General features: G+C 37.3%; 1 protein-coding gene across 5 annotated transcripts in view; it reads left to right on the top strand.

Annotated features, from left to right (window-relative positions):
* Nucleotides 1–20,000, top strand: part of LOC122809153 — a 1,026,347-nt gene that overhangs the window by 807,600 nt on the left and 198,747 nt on the right. For 3 of the 5 annotated variants that reach the window (XM_044080436.1, XM_044080434.1, XM_044080438.1), the window contains one exon: nucleotides 8,288–8,323. The exons of 1 other annotated variant lie outside the window; for it this stretch is intronic. In XM_044080436.1, the coding sequence (XP_043936371.1) occupies nucleotides 8,288–8,323 (36 nt within the window). The remainder of the gene's footprint in view (nucleotides 1–8,287; nucleotides 8,324–20,000) is intronic. One more of the 5 variants, XM_044080435.1, reaches the window with a different exon arrangement.

The following is a 20,000-nucleotide window of genomic DNA, read 5'->3' as shown; positions in this document are numbered from 1 at the left end:
TGAGAACACTGGAAAATATGAAGGTCTCTCCAAACACCATTATATTGGGTGACTTCAACTACCCAAACATAGACTGGGAGCATTACTCTAGCTCCAACACCCTAGCCCAAAGGTTCCTAGAATTTATAAACTCAAATGCTATGGAACAACTTGTTACCACTCCCACAAGAGGGGAAAACATACTGGACCTGATCATCACCAACATGGGGACTCTATGCTCCAGACCAGAAGTGTATCCCTCACTGGTAAGATCAGACCATAAACTAATCTCACTGGATATTCACATCCCGACCCCACCCCCTGCCCAGAAAACCACAGTGAAAAACTTCTCTAAAGCAAATTTCACACTCATCAAAACTGAGGTGGAATCCTTCAAAGCCCCCGGGCCTGTGGAAAATACGGCCCAGACCGCAGAATCCTTTATAAACGCATTCTATGAACACCTTCAGGAATGCATGGATCATGCGATCCAAATAAAACCAAGACCCAATCCTCCAAAGGCAGACGTCCTGTCTGGTGGACCCCAGCCATAAACAAACTATACAATAGAAGGAGGAAGCTACTAAATGACAGAGCAAAAATCCCAAAAAGGGAAGGCATCACTGATCAGTATTAGCAAAAAACTATGGGCACACATAAAATTGTCTAAGGCCAGCTTCGAGAGAAAAATTGCACAGGACACTAAGGATAATCACAAGGCTTTCTTTAGTTATGTTAGGAACCTGGGTGGTAATTCCCAGATATGCTCAGAATTAGTCCAAAATGACAAAAATACACCGAACCCACAGACATTACCAACATCCTAGCTGACAGGTTCAGCGCAAACTTCTCCCCTCCCCACCAAAAGGGCAAATATCTATCCCAGCAGAGTGCTGCCCCTGACATCTCAGATGCTCAGGTAAGAGCCACCCTCTCCAAAGCAAAAACACAGCATCAATGGGACCAGATGGTGTCCCGGCTGCGTCCTACATGAACTCCAAGAAGAGCTAAACCCAAACATAAAACTACTGTTCAATCTCAGCCTTACTACAGGATATGTGCCCAAAGAGTGGCGACAGCAACAGTGGTCCCTCTCCATAAAGGTGGTGCCTCAACGGATCCCGGAAACTATCGCCCCATAAGCCTGACTAGCTTGGTCTGCAAAGCTATGGAAAGGATCATCATGGACCTCATAAATAAAGATATTGGGGACCTACAAACACTGGATCCTACCCAGTTCGGCTTTGTTAAGGGCAGATCCTGCCTCTTAAACCTGGTTGATTTCTTTGAAACAGTCACCAAGGCCATTGACGAGGGGAAGGTGGTCCACACAGCCTACCTGGACCTCGCAAAAGCCTTCGATACAATACCCCACTCGGGCATTATAGATAAGCTCACCAGCTTAAATATAAACCCCTATGTCACTAGATCGATTGCAAACTGGCTCAAGGACAGAACCCACATGGTTAGAATTGCTGGAGCCATGTCAGACTCCAAACCAGTTACAAGTGGTGTCCCACAAGGCTCAGTCCTGGGACCTCTCTTGTTCGGTATATATTTCTCAGAGGTACAGGCCAACACGGAAGGACTGTGGCTGACCAAGTTCGCAGATGACTGCAAACTGGGAGCCATAATCGACTCTCCAGCTGACACAAGCATCCTCCAAAAGGGCCTCATACAAACAGACAACTGGTGCCAGAGCCATGGCCTCCAGCTAAATGCCAAAAAGTGTATAGTCATCCCCTTTGGCAAAAACAAAGTGCCCACAAATTACCACATAGGTGGTAATCCATTAAGTACAGAAAAAGTAATTAGGGACCTGGGGACCCAAGTTGATAGCAATCTCTCATTTGACAACCACGTGGCCAAAGTGGTTAGAAAAACATTTTATATAGCCCACCTAATCATGAAGGGATTCACATCTAGATCAGGGGAGGTCATCGTGCCTCTTTACTCATCCCTCATCAGGCCCATAATTGAGTACAATGCCCCTTTTGGGATGTACCTTACCAGACACCTGCAGCAACTGGAAAGACCCCAAAAGTATCTCACCAAGAGGATCAAAGGGCTCAAACAGATGCCATATGCTGCCCGGTTAAAGAAACTCCAGCTCTACTCAGTGGCATACCGCCTGTTCAGAGGCGATCTGTGCCTGACGATAAAGCCATGTCCAACCCGAATTAATGGACATGCTGCACCTCAGAAAATCCAAATCCCATTGAGCTACGCGCTCGAGAGACTTGAACCTCAGCACTGAAATAAATAGGACATGCTGGAGGGACAGATTCATAACCCTGAGGCTCCCTTCACTCTGGAATAAAATCCCAGTCCAGGTTAGGCAGAGTCCCTCATTGACTCTCTTCAAGAGGAATCTTGATGAGTGGATGGGAGATCGTAGGTTTACCCCGGGTATCACTTCTGTGTCACTGTTAGACAGAGGCACAGTATACTAACCTCGAAAAAGGGCATAGCAAAATAAATTTAAAATGGGTGGCGAAAGCCAAACACATTCTGGCTAGGCTTATAAATGCCCTAGGGCAGATAGCCTAGTATGAACCTATGAACCTATTATTTGGTGACTGCAAGCCTCAGTGGTTCATCTGAAAACATCATATTGTATAAGGAATAGACTATGATGCAATAATTTGTATGTCCTGTGAAAATCTAGACAGTCAAGAGATATGGAGGTAAGTGTAAACGTAACAGACTGCATTACACTACCCCTCTGACAGCGCTCTCTAAGTGTTTTAGGACTTTGAAAGCCAGGAAAACACTTAGCAATTTTTTCCCTATTAACTAATAGTATATGGAGCCGATAAATCTCCATGCACTACAAAGAATTATGCTCATAACCCCTTATTATGTGCTCTCGACATGGATGCCAAGATTCACCCCCTCGAGTTTCGCTCACGAGGTGAATTTCTTGACATCTATGTCTGAGATAATAAGCGGGTTATCATTGGTGACCCAGTCATAATCCTCTGTATTATATATTTTCTTCACTATGAGCATTTTTAATAATATACACAATTAACAAAAATATTTACCCTTCAGTTACATATCCCACACCATATAATAGTCCAAATGTAACAACGAGCGTTTAAAACAGTATACTTATCCCCGTTTAACTAATACTAAACATCTGTAAAATCTTTTATATGTGGCTAATCCCTACCACCTGGAAACATTTTACCTTATTTAAATTAGGAAAAGAAATAAACAAGACAGAGAGAGAGAGAGAGAGTGCGAGAAAGAAACGCAACTTTTATGGCATACTCAGCATGAAGTACAGTTTAATAAAATTACTCGTGCTCATTGGGATATTAACAATATTCTGTCCTTTTCAGTCCTCTTTGATATATCACTATTCACATATTCACAAATTTCTTATTCCCTTAAATTCCCAGTTCATGTTGAACTCCACAGACTATTCAACCATTTTTGGGAGGATCTGCTCTCAATAACAGAGCTATCTTCTCAGTTGAAGCCAATCTTTCAACGTTTTCTAGTCATCCTAGTACATCAATGTTTTTCAGCTAAGACGTGCCTTTTTCACTTGTTCCATTTTAATTGTGTAAATCTCACTATTTGCCATTCTTTTATTTTTTCAGTTGCCTTATCAGAATTTTCAAATACCAAGTCTTTTCTGTTCCAAAACTTTTACTGTTCCTGTGAATACCAATTCAAATTTCAGTTTTTAACCTTACATTCACAAAGATAGAGTCTTGCACCAGCCACAGTCAATTTTCTGCCTTGTTGCCACATCTTTCATTGCACTTGTTTTCTCTCATAACAAACAGAAAACACTGTCAGTACTGACCTACATTGTCCATACCAAACCTCCCTTTCTGATAGTTGCAAATGCTTTGCTGATGCAAATATCCAATGTGTTTTTAGTAAAATAAGTATATTCTGCCATTTTTTGTCTCAATAGTACAATGAATCACTTTTCCTTACCCTCTAAACACTGTATAATCTCAAGTCATGTTTTTATGCATTATCTCCCAATCAAATGAGCTGTGACTTAATTTGTTCAAGTCTTTTAACTGTTCCTGCTCTCTTTTCCTGAATCTCTACCATTTTCTATCAAACTGGCTGCATCACCTCTTGTTCATAGGTTCATAGGAGGTTACTAGGCTAAAGGCCCTATGGCCTTTACAAGCCTAGCTGTGTAAAGGTCCGAGTACCCTTATTGATCATATTTAGATGGTCATTGTAGCAGAGCGATTTTGTGATCAACACTGACTGCCCCTGTCCATGAGGGACAGAGGTGCCACCCCCGGTTTGAATTTACAGTCACCCATCCAGTTGTCAAGATTGCACTTGAATAGGGTCATTGAGGGGTTCTGCTTCACACAGAGGGGAGTTTATTCCCAAGGAGCAGTAATCACTGGGAGACATATCTGTATCTCCAGCATGTTATGTTAATGTCACATGTAGTGAGATCCCGGGAGTGAGTTATTCTTGTCCCACTTGATTTTCAGATGTGCAGTGATTCCATTGATGGCGTCAAATGCCTTGGCGAGGTCCAGATAGGCTGTGTGTACCACCTTACCCTCGTCCACAGCTCTGGATACTGATTCAAAGAAGTCAATTAGGTTCACGAGACAAGAGCGGTCCTTCACGAACCTGGGTGGGGTCCAGTGTTTGAAGGTTGCCAGTGTTTTTGTTTATAAGTTCCATGATAATACGTTCCATGGCCTTGCAGATCAGGCTTAACACAAAAAAATGCCTCATTATACCCTTTGGCAAAGAACTAGCTCCTGCCAATTATGATGTAAGTAACACCCCACTAAGCCCAAACTCAGTGGTGCAAGACTTGGGAATACAGTTGATAGCAATGTAAACTTCAATCACCATGTGTTGGTAGTGGTAAGAAAACATTGTACATTGTGCATCTCATAAATAAGGGAATTGCATTCAAGACCAGGGAGGTTATAGCTCCACTCCACTGTACTCAACCCTTATCAGACCATTTATTGAGTACAATGCTCCTTTCTGTATGTACCTCACCAGACATCTGCAGCAACTGGAGAGACCACAGAGGTTTCTTACCAAGAGAATCCTGGGCTTCCAAAACGTGACTTACATGGAAAGATTGAAAGTCCTGTCACTGTACGCTGTATCATACAGGCTGCTGAAAGGCGATCTGTGCCTGGTCTATAGAGCAGTCTCAGACTCTACCTTAATGGAACACTGATGAGCTGCCTCAATCCATCTCTTCCGAAAATTAATACCCTCTGGATTTCCCTCATTAAATGGGGTAGTAGGTGTCCTATACGCTCGCAAACCTCTTGGACTCTAACCCTGAATCTTTGAGGGGATGTGTTTTAAAACAACTACAAGTTGGCACTGGGGAATGTATTAGTTTAAAAAACAAACTTCTAAAGAAGGAAACCCTTCTTATTTTAAAATATGGTACATTGGAGCCTTTTGGGCTCAGTAAGGAATGCAACTGGAAGTATGTGATTTGAATTGATTGATTAATTGTTTAATTGTCAGCTTTTACTAATTATTTGTATTGTATTTAAGTAAACTGTGTTTTGTGAATTCTTTACTCATTGAAGGAAGTGTAAGCCGAGGCGCTAAGTATTTTATAAACTGTGTTTGTTATTCCGTGGCTTTTGTCGTAATTTTTGCTGCATTTTTTTGGTTGTATTTTATACAGATTTATAGTCTGCCTTTACCAGGGAGGGCAATGCACAGGGGTAGTGCAGTAACCCCCCACATTGGTGAGCACTAGGTCCAGGACATTTGAGCCCCTTTTGGGAGTGTGGACCAGCTGTTCCAGGGCATTTGAATTAAAGTCTAGGAACCTCATGGCGATTCTGTTTGTGCTCGTGTAAGTTGCCCAATCAATGGAAGGATAGTTGAAATCTCCCATGACCAAGGTGTTTGAGTGTATGTTTATTGACTGAGGCAAGTCCAGGTAAGTGGTGGGCTGGTTCATGGTTGGGGACCTGTAGCTAGCAATGATGTGGAAGGGTATTTTTCCTCTAGTTAATTGAACCTGGGGTAACTCAAGAGAGTTGTACTGTTTCAACAGTCTTGAGGTGTATTTGGATTTAATGAAAATGGATACTCCTCCATCTTTGGTTCCTTCACACTCATTTTGGGGTCTGAACGTGTGAAAGGCATTGTAGCCTTGTAGAGCCAGGATACTCTCAGCGGCCTTGAACCAGGTCTCTTTGAGTGCACAAACATAAGCATCTTCCAAGATAAGAAGTTGGTTGTGTAGGTATTCAGCATTCTCAATAGTGGCAGCTTCCAGCATTTTCATATAAATGGCAAACACTTCCATCAGATTATTCCCTCTGTGTCATGCGTCACCTTACTCACACTCAGGTTTTAGTAACTTTTTAGCTCTTCTGCTGGTAAACTCTGAACTTCATGCCAACTTAGTTCTGGCTTCTGAATGTGCACCTCCTAAAAATATTTTGTTTCCATGCATCCTGGCCATTGTTTTCAGCTTCCAATCATTTCAAAGACACCTTTATCCTTTTCTTCAGTCAAAATCCCATAAAATTAATTAGTTTAATACCTGCACCAAGCAGCCACATTCCTCATCAAATGGAGCTTAACAGAAAAGCATCCAACTTCAGATACTCTTTATGGGATCCGACAGTTGTGGTTTTATTAGCAAGTTGTTTAGATTTTATACAGGCATTGTTGAATGTTTAATCTATTAAACCATCTTAGCATTGATTGGCATTTTCCAAGTTATCATATTGTAATCTATTTCCTTTTTTTGCAATAGTTTTGTAATACATCCAGTATCTGCATCACATGTGGTATATTAGCTCAGTATTTGAAGAGGTGAAATTTGTGGTTCTTCAGTCTGGCAAATTTGAAGCATGGCTCCTCTTGTAATTTTGATGATTTTCAAAATCTTTGCTCCAGAGACCACAGTTGTAATTATTGCATATACTATTAGTTCATTTGCAGACAGGGGTGGCACAATGGCACAGTTAGCGTTGTAGCATTATTAGTTGATATTATAATTAGTAGCATTGTGACAGCAAGAGGTTTGGCTGATGGCATGTGTGTCTTTTGTGTGTAGTCTGAATGTCATCCCTGTGTTTGCATGGGTTTTCTCTGGGAACTCGTGTTCTGTCAACATTCCAAAGACAAAGAGTAGGTGGATTGGTAATTGTAAATTGTTTGTAAGCATGTGTCCAGTATGTGTGCATGTGGTGTATGGAGAAAAGGCCTGGAAATCTACTTCCATTTTTTCCTTGCTGCTAATCTCTGTGGATGGTTGTGACTACTTATTGGGTCACTATATCAGTGATACCGGTAAGCAATGAGAAAGGGCGACCACTTGAAAGCTTTGGGTATTCTAAATAAACATATTTGGTGTTTGGAATGCCTATTGTGTGTTGAATTTGTCACTATGTCAGAAGTGACTCATTAACAATGGAACAGAATGACAAATTGAACTTGAGGTTCTTTATACATGTTCATTATAGCTGCAATTATACTTTTATTTTGCTTCTGAAGTGATGATGAAGGTTAGGATTCAATTATGCAGATAATTTCTATTTTCTTTAATGGTATGTGTTATCTTTTTCTAGAGGGTGTGGGGATATTGGATGAAAGAGAGTAGAAGGATCTGCTGAACTTCTGGTAGATAACCAAACTAAATAAGACAGTTTCAGAAACATTTTCCTGGTGCCACTACAATGTGCTATTTAGCAATATTGTCTAGTGATGGAGGTTTATTTTGCAGACAGTTATAATTTTTAATTGCTTTTGGGCTTGTTGCATTTTGACTTTGCCATTTGATGGCTGTTGTCATGGCATGTCATGTAGAATAAGTAAATCTTTATATCAGTTGTACTTCTGGTGTGATGCAGTGAGCTAGGCAGAAATTTAGAAGCAACACAAGAAACTACAAAGGTCGTAAGACTCATATTTGTCATAGGCTGGATTAGAATCTATTATTAATAATGTATGCTTCTGAGTTAGAACTGCTTTTTCGTTTCTAGAATTAAAGTAAGTCAATTTTTTATTGTGTTATTAAAGTAATTAATTAGAAAAATGTTGACAGGAGGTGAGGCGACCATTTTTAATATGTTTGGTATGAATGTCTGACATGTACAATATACTTTAAGATAAAAAATATTTTAGACACACACAAGTTTGCCTGTAAAGATGTATAAGACATGATTTAGTTTGCTTATACTTTTTCATTCTTCTGTTTTATTCATCTCTTTTGCAATGGTCTGCATTGCTAATAATGCCTTGTTCTATATTGCATATATTCATATGAGTAATGTGTACTACAGTGTCATATTTTCTTTTTTAGAAGATGTGAATCTCAATCAAGGATCAATTAAAGGAGGTAACCCTTAACTTTTGAAATCAGATGTATTTGGTGCTATTGAGATTTTGGTGCAAGCATGACCATTGCCTCATTTTAAAATAGAATTATTGCCAAGTGAAGAATACATTTAAGCTGTTGAGTCTGTTGTGAATGTAAGGCAATCAAAATAAATCTTGTCCAGTTTATAATGTAGAAAATCACTGCCTTGTATGTCATCTCCCAACCCATCAGTATCACTAAATATGTAATATCAGTTTATTGTTTAAATTTAAATAAAAAAAAACTTGGAAAGTCATCTGGCAGCTTTGACTCCTGACCAGAATATTCTTGGTAAGAGGTGCAGTGATCAAGTACCCCATTTGTAGTTGCTCTATCAGGAAGAGTTGCATTAGCCATGTAAGATGTTTTCCTTATAGACATGTATTTACAGCATTGACTGTTCCATTATATCAGTGCAGGATAGTCACTTGCCAAGAAAAAAATCAAAAAGTAAAATCCAGGGGGTAAGTTTAATTTATTAAGCATGAACCAAATTATGTGGCTTTCGGCAGTTGTTCCATTAGAAAATATAAAAAAAAAAAAGAAAAAAACTATAAACCTCGATGGACCACTGCACTGCCTCAAAGGACTGGATAAAAAAGTAATTTATTGAAGATGTTAAGTGTTTTCATCTGGTAAAACAATACCCCCCCCATAAGATGACCCTTACATTGTCTGGGGCGGAATTGGCCTATCTTCATTTAGACAGCTTCAAACTGGATTGTGCTCCCCAGTTCAGAGCACCAGTCTTTTCTCTCATCTTGATACTGTAACTTCAAAGAGGGATGTTCATCACAATTTTATGTACGCTGTTTTCTGATCAGCAGATGCTATCACTTTTTGAAGACATCTGTATTCAGTATTTAAATAATCTGACCTGACAACCAGTTTCTGTCAGGATTTTTTCTGTGTCATGGGTTCAGAAGTGAGGAAAAAGCAGACCCCTGCACATATGAAATAGGATTGCTTCTTCCTGTCACTCATGTACTCATATGTGCACATCCCAGCTGGCTCAGGGAAGCAGGTGCATTGTTATAATCTGTACAGGACAAACAACCAAGATATATGACATGATTATGGCTGCATACTCCACCATTGCCCTCTACCCAGTACAACTTTTACAGTCCATTCATTGTTATTGTTACAGAGAAGGGTTTGTACTGTGAAGATTATGTCAGAGAAAAATCAAGCAGCTTAAGCACAATGCATCCACCAGACAGGGGGAGATAAGATGTACACATCAAGCAGCTTAAGCACAATGCATCCACCAGACAGGGGGAGATGAATTGTACAAATCAAGCAACTTAAGCACAATGCATCCACCAGACAGGAAGAGATAAGCTGTACAAATAAAGCAGCTTAAGCACAATACTTTCACCAGACATGGAGAGATAAGCTGTACAAATCAAGCAGCTTAAGCACAATGCTTCTACCAGACAGGGGGAGATGAGCTATACAAATCAAGCAGCTTAAGCACAATACTTTCACCAGACAGGGGGAGATAAGCTGTACAAATCAAGCAGCTTAAGCACAATGCTTCTACCAGACAGGGAGAGATAACATGTACAAATCAAGCAACTTAAGCACAATGCCTCCACCAGACAGGGGGAGATAAGCTGTACAAATCAAGCAACTTAAGCACAATGCATCCACCAGACAGGGAGAGATGAGCTGTACAAATAAAGCAACTTAAGCACAATGCTTCCACCAGACATGGAGAGATAAGCTGTACAAATCAAGCAACTTAAGCACAATGCTTCCACCAGACAGGGAGAGATAAGATGTACACATCAAGCAGCTTAAGCACAATGCTTCTACCAGACATGGAGAGATAAGATGTACAAATCAAGCAGCTTAAGCACAATGCTTCTACCAGACATGGAGAGATAAGCTGTACAAATCAAGCAACTTAAGCACAATGCTTCCACCAGACATGGAGAGATAAGCTGTATAAATCAAGCAACTTAAGCACAATGCTTCTACCAGACATGGAGAGATAAGCTGTATAAATCAAGCAACTTAAGCACAATGCTTCCAACAGACAGGGAGACATGAGCTGTACAAAAATGCATTTAAGGGAGGCTCTATTTTTACACTAGTAAAAATTTCTGCTGAACTTCTGGCAAACTATGGCAGAACTCTAGTACTCTAGAGAAAAAAGAGAAAATCACTCACATGGGGGAAATGGCTTAATTCAAAACATAACACATGCATAAATGATATACATTTGTACTCCATTTGTGAGAACTAAGCTTCCTGTTTTGGAGTAGCCTAAATGAAAAAGTGTATGTATAGTATAATGTTATGCAGATATAATTCCATGCACAAGTATGTGTCTGCTGATAAATGCTCTGTGGTAATGATACTACAAATGTATAAATAGTCTGATTAGTGAACGCACTGTGAGCTTCATTAATACTACAGAATGACCATACTGTACTGGGGAGGAGTATACCATACCTCATTATCAGGCTGCAGAGTATCAGTGCTACTAGGGAGTATCAAAAGCCCATGGAGCACATGGAGCATGTTGATTACATTCCAAAAGTGGCAAAAATAGATATGCTTGTTATGCAGTTCTTTGCCATCAGACAGAGAAGTACATGGCAATTTTGTACTGCATGGGATACTCTGATTACACTCTAAATTTAGGGAAAAAGACTACTTTGTTAAGAAACTTTCATTGTTGTTATGCTACAGCACACACTAGAGCATAACAACATCTATTAAAGAACAGCATCCAAAATATTCTTACAGCTTTAAAAGATTATATGCAGTATGCTTTCACTCACACATAGCCTCTCACAGCCAAAAAGGAGACAAACTGAATATCTAACAGGTTCTAAAGCTGTTTGCTCATCAGTGGGGCACTTGACTTCTGCCCGCTATTTGTGTCTCATGCCTTCCAGACCTGTAAGGCTCTTTGTGTGGATGCACTTTTTTTGTAACTGGTTACGCATGGTGCAGTTACAGCTTCATGCACTACAAAGAATTATGATCAGATCTTGATGACTGACTAATTGTTGTATTTTCAGATTGGATGTCAAGTCACGTCTTCAGCAGCACTTTGCTTTATTCTCAAAGTGAATTTCTTGGCACTTGTGTCAAACACATACTAAGTTGGTTTTGATCCGAGATCTGATTGTAATTACCTTTTTTAGTTCATAACAACTTGTTTAGCTTTACAAACTTTGCAATACTCAAGCATGGTGTGTTTTCCTTCCCATTAGTGGCTGCTCCTGTTTCTTTATCATCCCTTACTTTGTTCCATTTTAGTCAAGACAAAACTAATGGTCCCACAAGCTTGTTTTTATACTTGCATTATTGTGAGTTATGCTTTCAGTTGTCTTAGCAATTAAATTTTTTTAAATGTTAGTCAACAAATATAATTATAAAAAATTAAAAGAAATTTTTGGCTGAAGATAACAGTACATGTGCTGGTTTTTTTTTCTTTTCTTTTTGGAATAATCAGTTTTATTTATTTTTTTATGTGCCACATGCAATTTCTGTGAGTGGTAGATATTAAAGATATCACAAAAAAGTAAAAAAAAAAAAAAAAAAAGAAATAATATTGGAAAAAATAATATGTCCACTGGTTATTTTTATGAATTACAATTAAGTACTCAAAGTTAAAAGTTACTGTTAAAATTCTGTATACAATTCACTACCAAAAAAAAAAAAAAAAAAGAAATCAAACATTATCTACTATTGTGTAAGATCATTTCATCTTACATACATGTTTTGATACTTTAAAATCAGACACAGAAATGCTTCTGTCACTTCATATAACCCTAGTAATATATTATTTCCAATTCTGTGTTTCATTTGCATCATTACTGAGGGCTACAAAAAGAATATAATAACAACAGTACTGGATTTCCAAGATGGTGGATGTCCTGTAAACACCCTTTCCATGGGGTTCCTATCTAACTAAAATATTTATGGTCTTTTAACCATCCTTCTACAACTAAAAGCTAGATCCTAGTGCTCTCACCTCTGCAATATGTCTGCATCAATTCTGAGGTCTCCTGGATATAATCTGTAAGTGTATATTCTATTATTAAATCTCAAGAGTTCCAGAGAACTACTTTTATGTGTATACTCTAGGCCTAAAGAGGCACAGTACAAGTTGGAGGTGATTATAAACTGTTACTACTGCCAAAATATGTGGAAGGAATCTAAAAACATGGAGACACAAACCAGCAAAACTAAACTGTCTATAATAGTTTCCCCTGAGAAGGAAACCCTTTCTAAAAGGCAGAAAATTAAACAGATAGATACTTCAAAATCCAGTGCTAAGCAGAAGCTGGAGGCTGACATCCACATGGAAGATCTTAAGGAAGCCTTGTTACCATTACAGCTGGCCGTTCAAGGTTTCTCTGAGCAGCTTTCCGGCTTTGGCAATAAACTGAATCAGGCTATGGAATGTATGGAACAGATTGAACAAACCACCAAAAATAATGAGATTTAGATTGCGTTACTAAAAGAAGACTTAAGTACCAAAAATACTACTCCATCTGAAATTCAACAAAAAATTCTTGATTTAGAAGCCAGGAGCAGAAGAAACAGTATTATAGTAAGAGGTCCACCTGAATCATATGCCACCAACCAACTGATTGAGACCATGCTTCAATTGTTTAATTTTATATAAAAACCTGGCGCACATGACAACAACATTATAACTGAGAGAGTGTTTTACACACTAAACAACTGTCAAATGCTCTGAGACAAATCTACGTTAAACTACTGAATTTTCAAGATGTTCAAAGAATTCTATTGATGGCTAGAAAATAAAAATTAATCTCCTGAAATGGTCATAAAATAACTGTCACAGGATCTCCCAGTAGCCATTAAATAAAAGCACCAAAAACTCTCCCCTTTTTGCGCTGATCTTATCATAAGAAATATTAAATTCCAAATGCGGTATCCAAATACCCTAAGTTTTACATATAATGATAGTAAATATACTGCAAACTCACCTAAAGATACCAAAATAATTTTTCTGAAATGTTTTGGAAAAGCCCCTGAAGCTTAACTCTCTCGCGAAAAGAAAATACTTTGTTTACCCCATCGGAGGTTGTCGCTGACCTCATATGCTATTTCTGTTGCTATAAAATCCTTTTTGTAAAATACTAAAGTTTTAATGCTTTTAATTTTATAAAAGTGTAAACCGCATCTAACAGACCCGGAAGTGCACGTCAGTCAGGAAGTATCCCCTCTAGGAACCTATCTGCTGGTTTCTGTTGAATGGTAGGATGGACTTTGAGGTGCAATTGCACGCTTCCACCCATTCATCTTCTTGTGGACAGAAACTAATGTTCAAACGGCTGTATTCATGATCAAAGCAAGATAACCCAATTCCAAACAGCCAAATCGAGGTTGCGGACACTCTGGAACTAAAGATTGAAGCCTACAGAGATGCAGGTTTAAGCTGTAGCTTTGGATTGAGTAAAGTGAATTTCTTTTTTTATCTTTTCAACAACTGGGTGGTACTTTGGTAGTGAACCCACCCCTTTTTTAAGGAACTATAATGGCTATTTAAGTAAATGACTGTCAAGAGGTATACATAAGGATACTAGTACATACTATGTCAAGCTTAACTATGGGAACAGGTAGAAAATTTCATGTTCTGTTACCAAAAATAAGAAAAATATACAACTACTTAATAAACTGCATAAACATCACAAAATGAAGAAACATTACCCTTGCATGTAAAGACTTTTTCTCAGTTTACAATGTTCAGCTTCTATATATATATAAATATATATATATATATATATATATATTGTATTACAGATGTTGCTTAAATTTTCACAAAAGGCTCTAGCAATTTTGTTTTGTGGGATACATTGGCAACTAGGTAAACATACTTAACTGGGTTGCAGCTTGAGATCTGAATTGTAACATAAGCCTTCAGTAGTATTGCAGCCTCCTTGTAAGTTATAATCATATTTTGTTTTCAAGGTAAGGGCTCCCGGTTTCTCATAGATGCATGCATGCTTACATGCATACATATACATTCATTTGGAAGCTTTTGGGTCTTATGCTTAAGCAATGTGTTCAATATCAAAACAAAGAAGATATTTATCCTAATATGATGCCTCTGTTTCTATTAAGAGTTTGTTATGTTAAATCTAAAGGTTAAATAAGTATTATTTACATAGCAGCTTGAAGAATCATAATGTTTTAACATTGAAGGATATCTTGAATGTTTAAGGGGCTAGAAAGCTTTTTGATCAAGCCTGCTTAATGTATTGTTTTATACCCTATATGCTAATATAGCAAGTTTTTTGTGTATATTATATCTTGTTTATACGTCTTTGGTACACAACTGTAAATATGTCTCCTGCTAAAGTTCCTTTCTTTTCTGCAGTCACTGTATTACCACTAACTGGCATCTAACTGAAATGTCTTTACTTAGTGATTTAATGTGATGGTTTTCTTATAGGAGAGGACAGGAATATTGGTAGAAAGGTAAGGATGATGACTCTAGGAATCGTAGTGCTATTGTATATATGTTTTAGATTGCTTAAAAGGTTTAAAATATTGGTGATAACTTTACTCTTATGTTACACAACCTCTCAATATGATAATCATCTCAATGTATATGCTTGTGTAACTGTATTTCATCACATTGTTTCTTTTAGTTGGGGTAAGTGGGTAGGCACAGGGTTGCTGTTGGAAGAGTGTTATAGGGCTACTGTGAATATGTTACTTTATGTATTTCTATTTCCCATTCTTAGAGTTAGTATGTTTATTCCTTTCTTTTGGAACCTTGTAATCCGAAAATATCACATTTCCTTAACAATAACAATTGCCTCATTAATCACTATTTGGGAATGTTGACCATAGACTCCTGGAATGTGAGAGGTTTGTAGGATAAAGATAAGAGAAATTTACTGATGCCTCTAATTTTTAAATCTGATGCACACGTGTTTTTTTTCAGGAGTCACACATGATGAGTGAGGACTGGAAGGGAATTTCAAATAAAAATGGATTAAAGAAATAATTGCAGCTGGGGACAACTCAAGGTCAAAAGGGGTAGAGCTATTATTAAAAAATCGCTTCAGACAACAATCCTAAACAAGTGTTCAGATAAGAAGGGCAGATGGTGTTATTTTATAACTACTAACCCTATTAATAAGAAACAAACTCTTTTACTCAGTGTCTATGGTTCCTGTCAGAGACAACAGGATTTTATTTTAGAAATCCACAACATTTTACAAAACTTTCCTGATCATGAACTTATATTGCTTGGAGACTGGAATTCAGTCATTGATCCGGGGATAGATCGCACTAACAATTCCTTATCCAAAATATGCAAGCATCAACTGCCTTAGGTGAACTAATGACTGACTTATGCCTGATTGATCCTATCTCTTTTGGTGAAGGGCAGGAGAGGATAGGTATATACACTTACTTCTCTAAACGCCACAATATCTGGTCTAGAATAGACTTCTTCCTTATTTCAGAATCACTGACGGAAGGAGATATTAAATATCAGGCAGAACTGAGACACTTCTCAGATCATTCTAGAATTACTTTAAAATTCCTTTCACCCAATAACTTGGCTAAAAGGGTCAAAAATTCTAACTGGTCTTTAAATAATAATCTATTATATAATTCAGAGATTATTCTGGAAGTGTCTAGCATTTTAGCACAGCTAAATAATAGCATGGAAGACATAAATATTCCGTATGACATTCAGTGGGCAGCTTGTAAAACGCAGATTAGGGGAATCCTTATTCGGAAAGCTTCCTATCTCAAAAAAGTTGCATTAAAAAGAGAAAGTAAGTTAGTGGAGGACTTAATAGAGTTAGTAAAGAAGTACCAAGATAAACCTGATCCTAATACTGAAAACCTGATTAATAATACTCAAAGACAATTATATGAATTGAATCAGCAAAATTATTCTATATACGAACTGAAATGTATAGCCAAATACTCGGAGTGGGCACAATTACCATCCAAAGCCCTAGCAAGTATTATTGCAAACAAACAGGAAACAGGCAGAATTTCACTTCTTCATTACCAGGATAAGGTATTTAAAACTGATACCCAAATACTTGAGATATTTCACCTGATTTACTCTGAACTATATAGCATGAATAACCAACAATCCTTCTCTGATGACATAGCAGAATTCCTTGATAAAATAACATTTCCTAAATTAAGTAAAATGTATTTGGAATTTTTAGATGCTCCCCTTGCTTTACAAGAAGTGACTGATGACATAGGAAGACTGAAGAAAGGAAAAACACCTGGCCTGGATGGATATAGGTCTATATTATATCCTCGAATGCTTAAAAAAGCGAACGCTGATTGATTGAACTTATTTTCGCGAAACTGCAAAATATCGAAGCAGCAGAAACTCAAATTGTTTCCTAGGGAAAGAATTTGGTTGTCCGTTTCTGTTGCTTCGGTATTTTCAGTGTTATGGTGGAAAGTTACCGGTCAGATTCAGGTAAGTGTGCGATTGTGTGGATGTGAGTGTTAGGGTGATTTAGGTGAGTTAGGGTTAGGGCTCGGGTTAGGTGTGTGTGCGATTGAGTGGACATGAGGGTTAGGGTGGATTTAAGTGGGTTAGGGTTAGGGAGCGGGTGAGGTGAGTGTGCGATAGTGACGGACCTTAGGGTTAGGGTTTGGGTTAAGGTAAGTGGGTAGTTAGTGGTGTGTGCATAGTTTAGTGTAGGGTTAGGTATCAGATTTTAGGTGTATGTGTGTGGATTTCTGTTTGCTTGGTGTGCTTGTGTTGTGTGTATGTGTTTTGGATCAGTGATTTTTTTCCCTGGGAAAAAAATCGCTGATCTGACAGTTCAAGATTGTAAGCTTTCGCTTAAATTAGGTCGATCAATCAGCGTTTGCTTTTTTAAGCGTTCAATGATTATAATATAGACCTGATGGATACACCTCAGAATTTTATAAAACTTTTATAGTTTCCATGTCACCTATATTACTGAAAGTATGCAACCATATCAGAATTTATGGTATATCTGACTATCATCTTAATAATTCTAAAACAATTTTCATACCTAAAAACCCCTTAGATAAGTCTAATCCACATAACTACAGACCCATATCCCTATTAAATGTAGATATTAAAAATCTCTCTTCAATTTTAGCTGAAAGAATGAAAAAAGTCATGCCTCATATAATTTCTCCGGAGCAAACAGGTTTCATGATGAATAGACAGACGTGGGACAATATCCTAACATTAGATGCTATGGTGCATCTTAACAGGAAAAACTATAGACCTAAATATGGTCTAATACTTGATGCCTGCAAAGCTTTGATAGGGTAAATTGGAAATTCTTATTCACTACCATGTCTCATTTCAACATCCATAAAAGTCTGATCAACATTATTGAAAACCTGTACAGCAAAACCTATACCTATCTTTATATTAATAAGACCTTATCTAAGCCCATCCAAATATTGATTGGAAATAGACAGGGATGTCCCTTGTTGCCATATCTTTTTAACCTCTGCCTTGAGCCCCTACTTCTCTCAATATCCCAAATTACATTTCACTCCATCCCCAAAACTTTAAATGTCAAGACAAGTTTATCGGCTTACGCAGATGACTTAAATATCTATTTTGAATGCCCCATCTCAGACATTAGGAGATTAGCTGATACAATAGACTCCTTTTCTAAAGTTTTGAACTATCTAATAAATCCAAAAAAATCACAGATTTTCCCTATAAACCCGTCAGGTCATAAAGAATATTTGTTCGCAGAATCCCCTTTCAAAATTAACTACTCCCTTAAATATCTGGATATACATTTTGACCATACTTCTCAGTATATGTACCAGAATAATCTCTTGAAGGTATGGACAGGTATCTTACAGGATTTGCACAGATGGCAACAACTTAATTTATCCCCCCTGTCCAAATCAAAATTTATCCCCCCTGTCCAAATCTGCAATTATACGGATGAATGTCCTACCTAAGTTACTCTATCAATTCATTACTTTAAATCTAATTTTCCCCAATATTTTCTTTCAAAAGGCTAATAATGAACTGGCTAAATGCATATGGTTCCCAAAAGTGACTAGAATAAGTCATCAGAAACTATGCTATCCTAAACTTAAAGGTGGTCTAAGCTTGCCTAACTTTCATCTTTATTACTTGATAATATGTGCAAGCAGGGTTATAGGAATCTCAACGTTCACTCAGGTGGATAAAGTATGGTACCCTCAATGGATCAAACTCTGGTATAGACACGTAATCAGTAACAATTTTAACCCTATAGCCTTACTTTTCTTATCACCTAAAAGCCTAAATACTATTCCCATTAATAGCACCATGAAGCAAAGGGTTAAAGACTTCCAGAATCTAATAAAGCTTATGGAGTTAGAGAATACTCTTCACTTATTACAACCAATCCACATGAACCCTAACATTAGGTTAAACAATAAAATGATTAGTTTACTTGATTACCCCTTAATAAGAGATTGCACCATTTGGAATATATACAGACATAAGGAGAAATCACTAAGTGAACTTAAGGATGAGCTAAAACTTGGTCAGAAGTACACTATCATTCTTCGTCAAATTAGAGAACTCCTAACAACGGTAGTGTTAGATGAACCAAATATTGGAAATAATGTTTCTGCTGCTTTGGAAATCATAAAAGTCTATCTAGAAGTAAAAACATATCTAACACTTACAAACTATTGATGGCCTCTAAGCATCAGAATGTAGTACTTTTTTCCAACTACTGGAATCAACAGAATAGTAATCTCAGTAAACACCAAAAACTCAGAGCAACAGAATTAACCCTTATGTTTTCTCCTTTTAAGAAGTTGATTTATACACAATTAATGATAAATAATAATATTTATTTTACCCCATGTATTTTAAATAAATTCAATTCCAATACACCCCCATCATGTCCTTGCTGCTACTTTCTTCAAGCGGACTTGCTACACATTTTCTGGCCCTCTAGTCACACATATAAACTTTGGTGCTCCCTCAAAGTTAGACTAGAAAAGATGGATTATGAAAAATCGACCCTATCATGGGAACTAGCAATCCTGCATGTTACTGACCTTAGGTTACCTAAATTTAAGCTTCATGTACTCATCACTCTATGCTTATTGACCAAATTCTATATTAAATTAAATTATAAACTTTATTGGTGCAGCCTGAAGAATTTAGCGATAAAATACTTATCTTCACAAAAAATATTCATTAATGACCCTGACAAGCGGATATACTACCAGAACATTTGAAAAATAATTTTTGATATTTTTCAGGGTGACCAGAAAGTGATCTATTATTCAAGATGCTTTAGTTTTTAACTTGGATATTCTGATCTACCTCCTTGTATGACTATGTTTTTATTACAGAATTACTTGGTTCCTTTCTATAGAAATCACAGCAGCACCTTCTATATAACCTTTGGGTATTCTTTTCGTACATATATATATATATATATATATATATAAGTTTGATAATCTTGTTAAATGTATATATATTCATGATGTACCTGTTTCACTTTGTACTTAACTTTGATTTTTCTTGGTTGTATTGTCATGCAATGTTGTGTCATTGTCCTTTTTTGTTAAATCAATAAAAAGTTATTTGAGAAAAAAAAAATAACTACTAAATTGGTGAACCAGAAATATTTGAGGGTGCAAATCTTAAGTG

The sequence above is a fragment of the Protopterus annectens genome, chromosome 8.part0 (genome assembly GCF_019279795.1).
Source record: "Protopterus annectens isolate FY-2018-M chromosome 8.part0, PAN1.0, whole genome shotgun sequence".
In the NCBI taxonomy this organism is placed as follows: domain Eukaryota; kingdom Metazoa; phylum Chordata; order Ceratodontiformes; family Protopteridae; genus Protopterus; species Protopterus annectens.
This window is presented reverse-complemented; position numbering and strand designations above follow the sequence as displayed.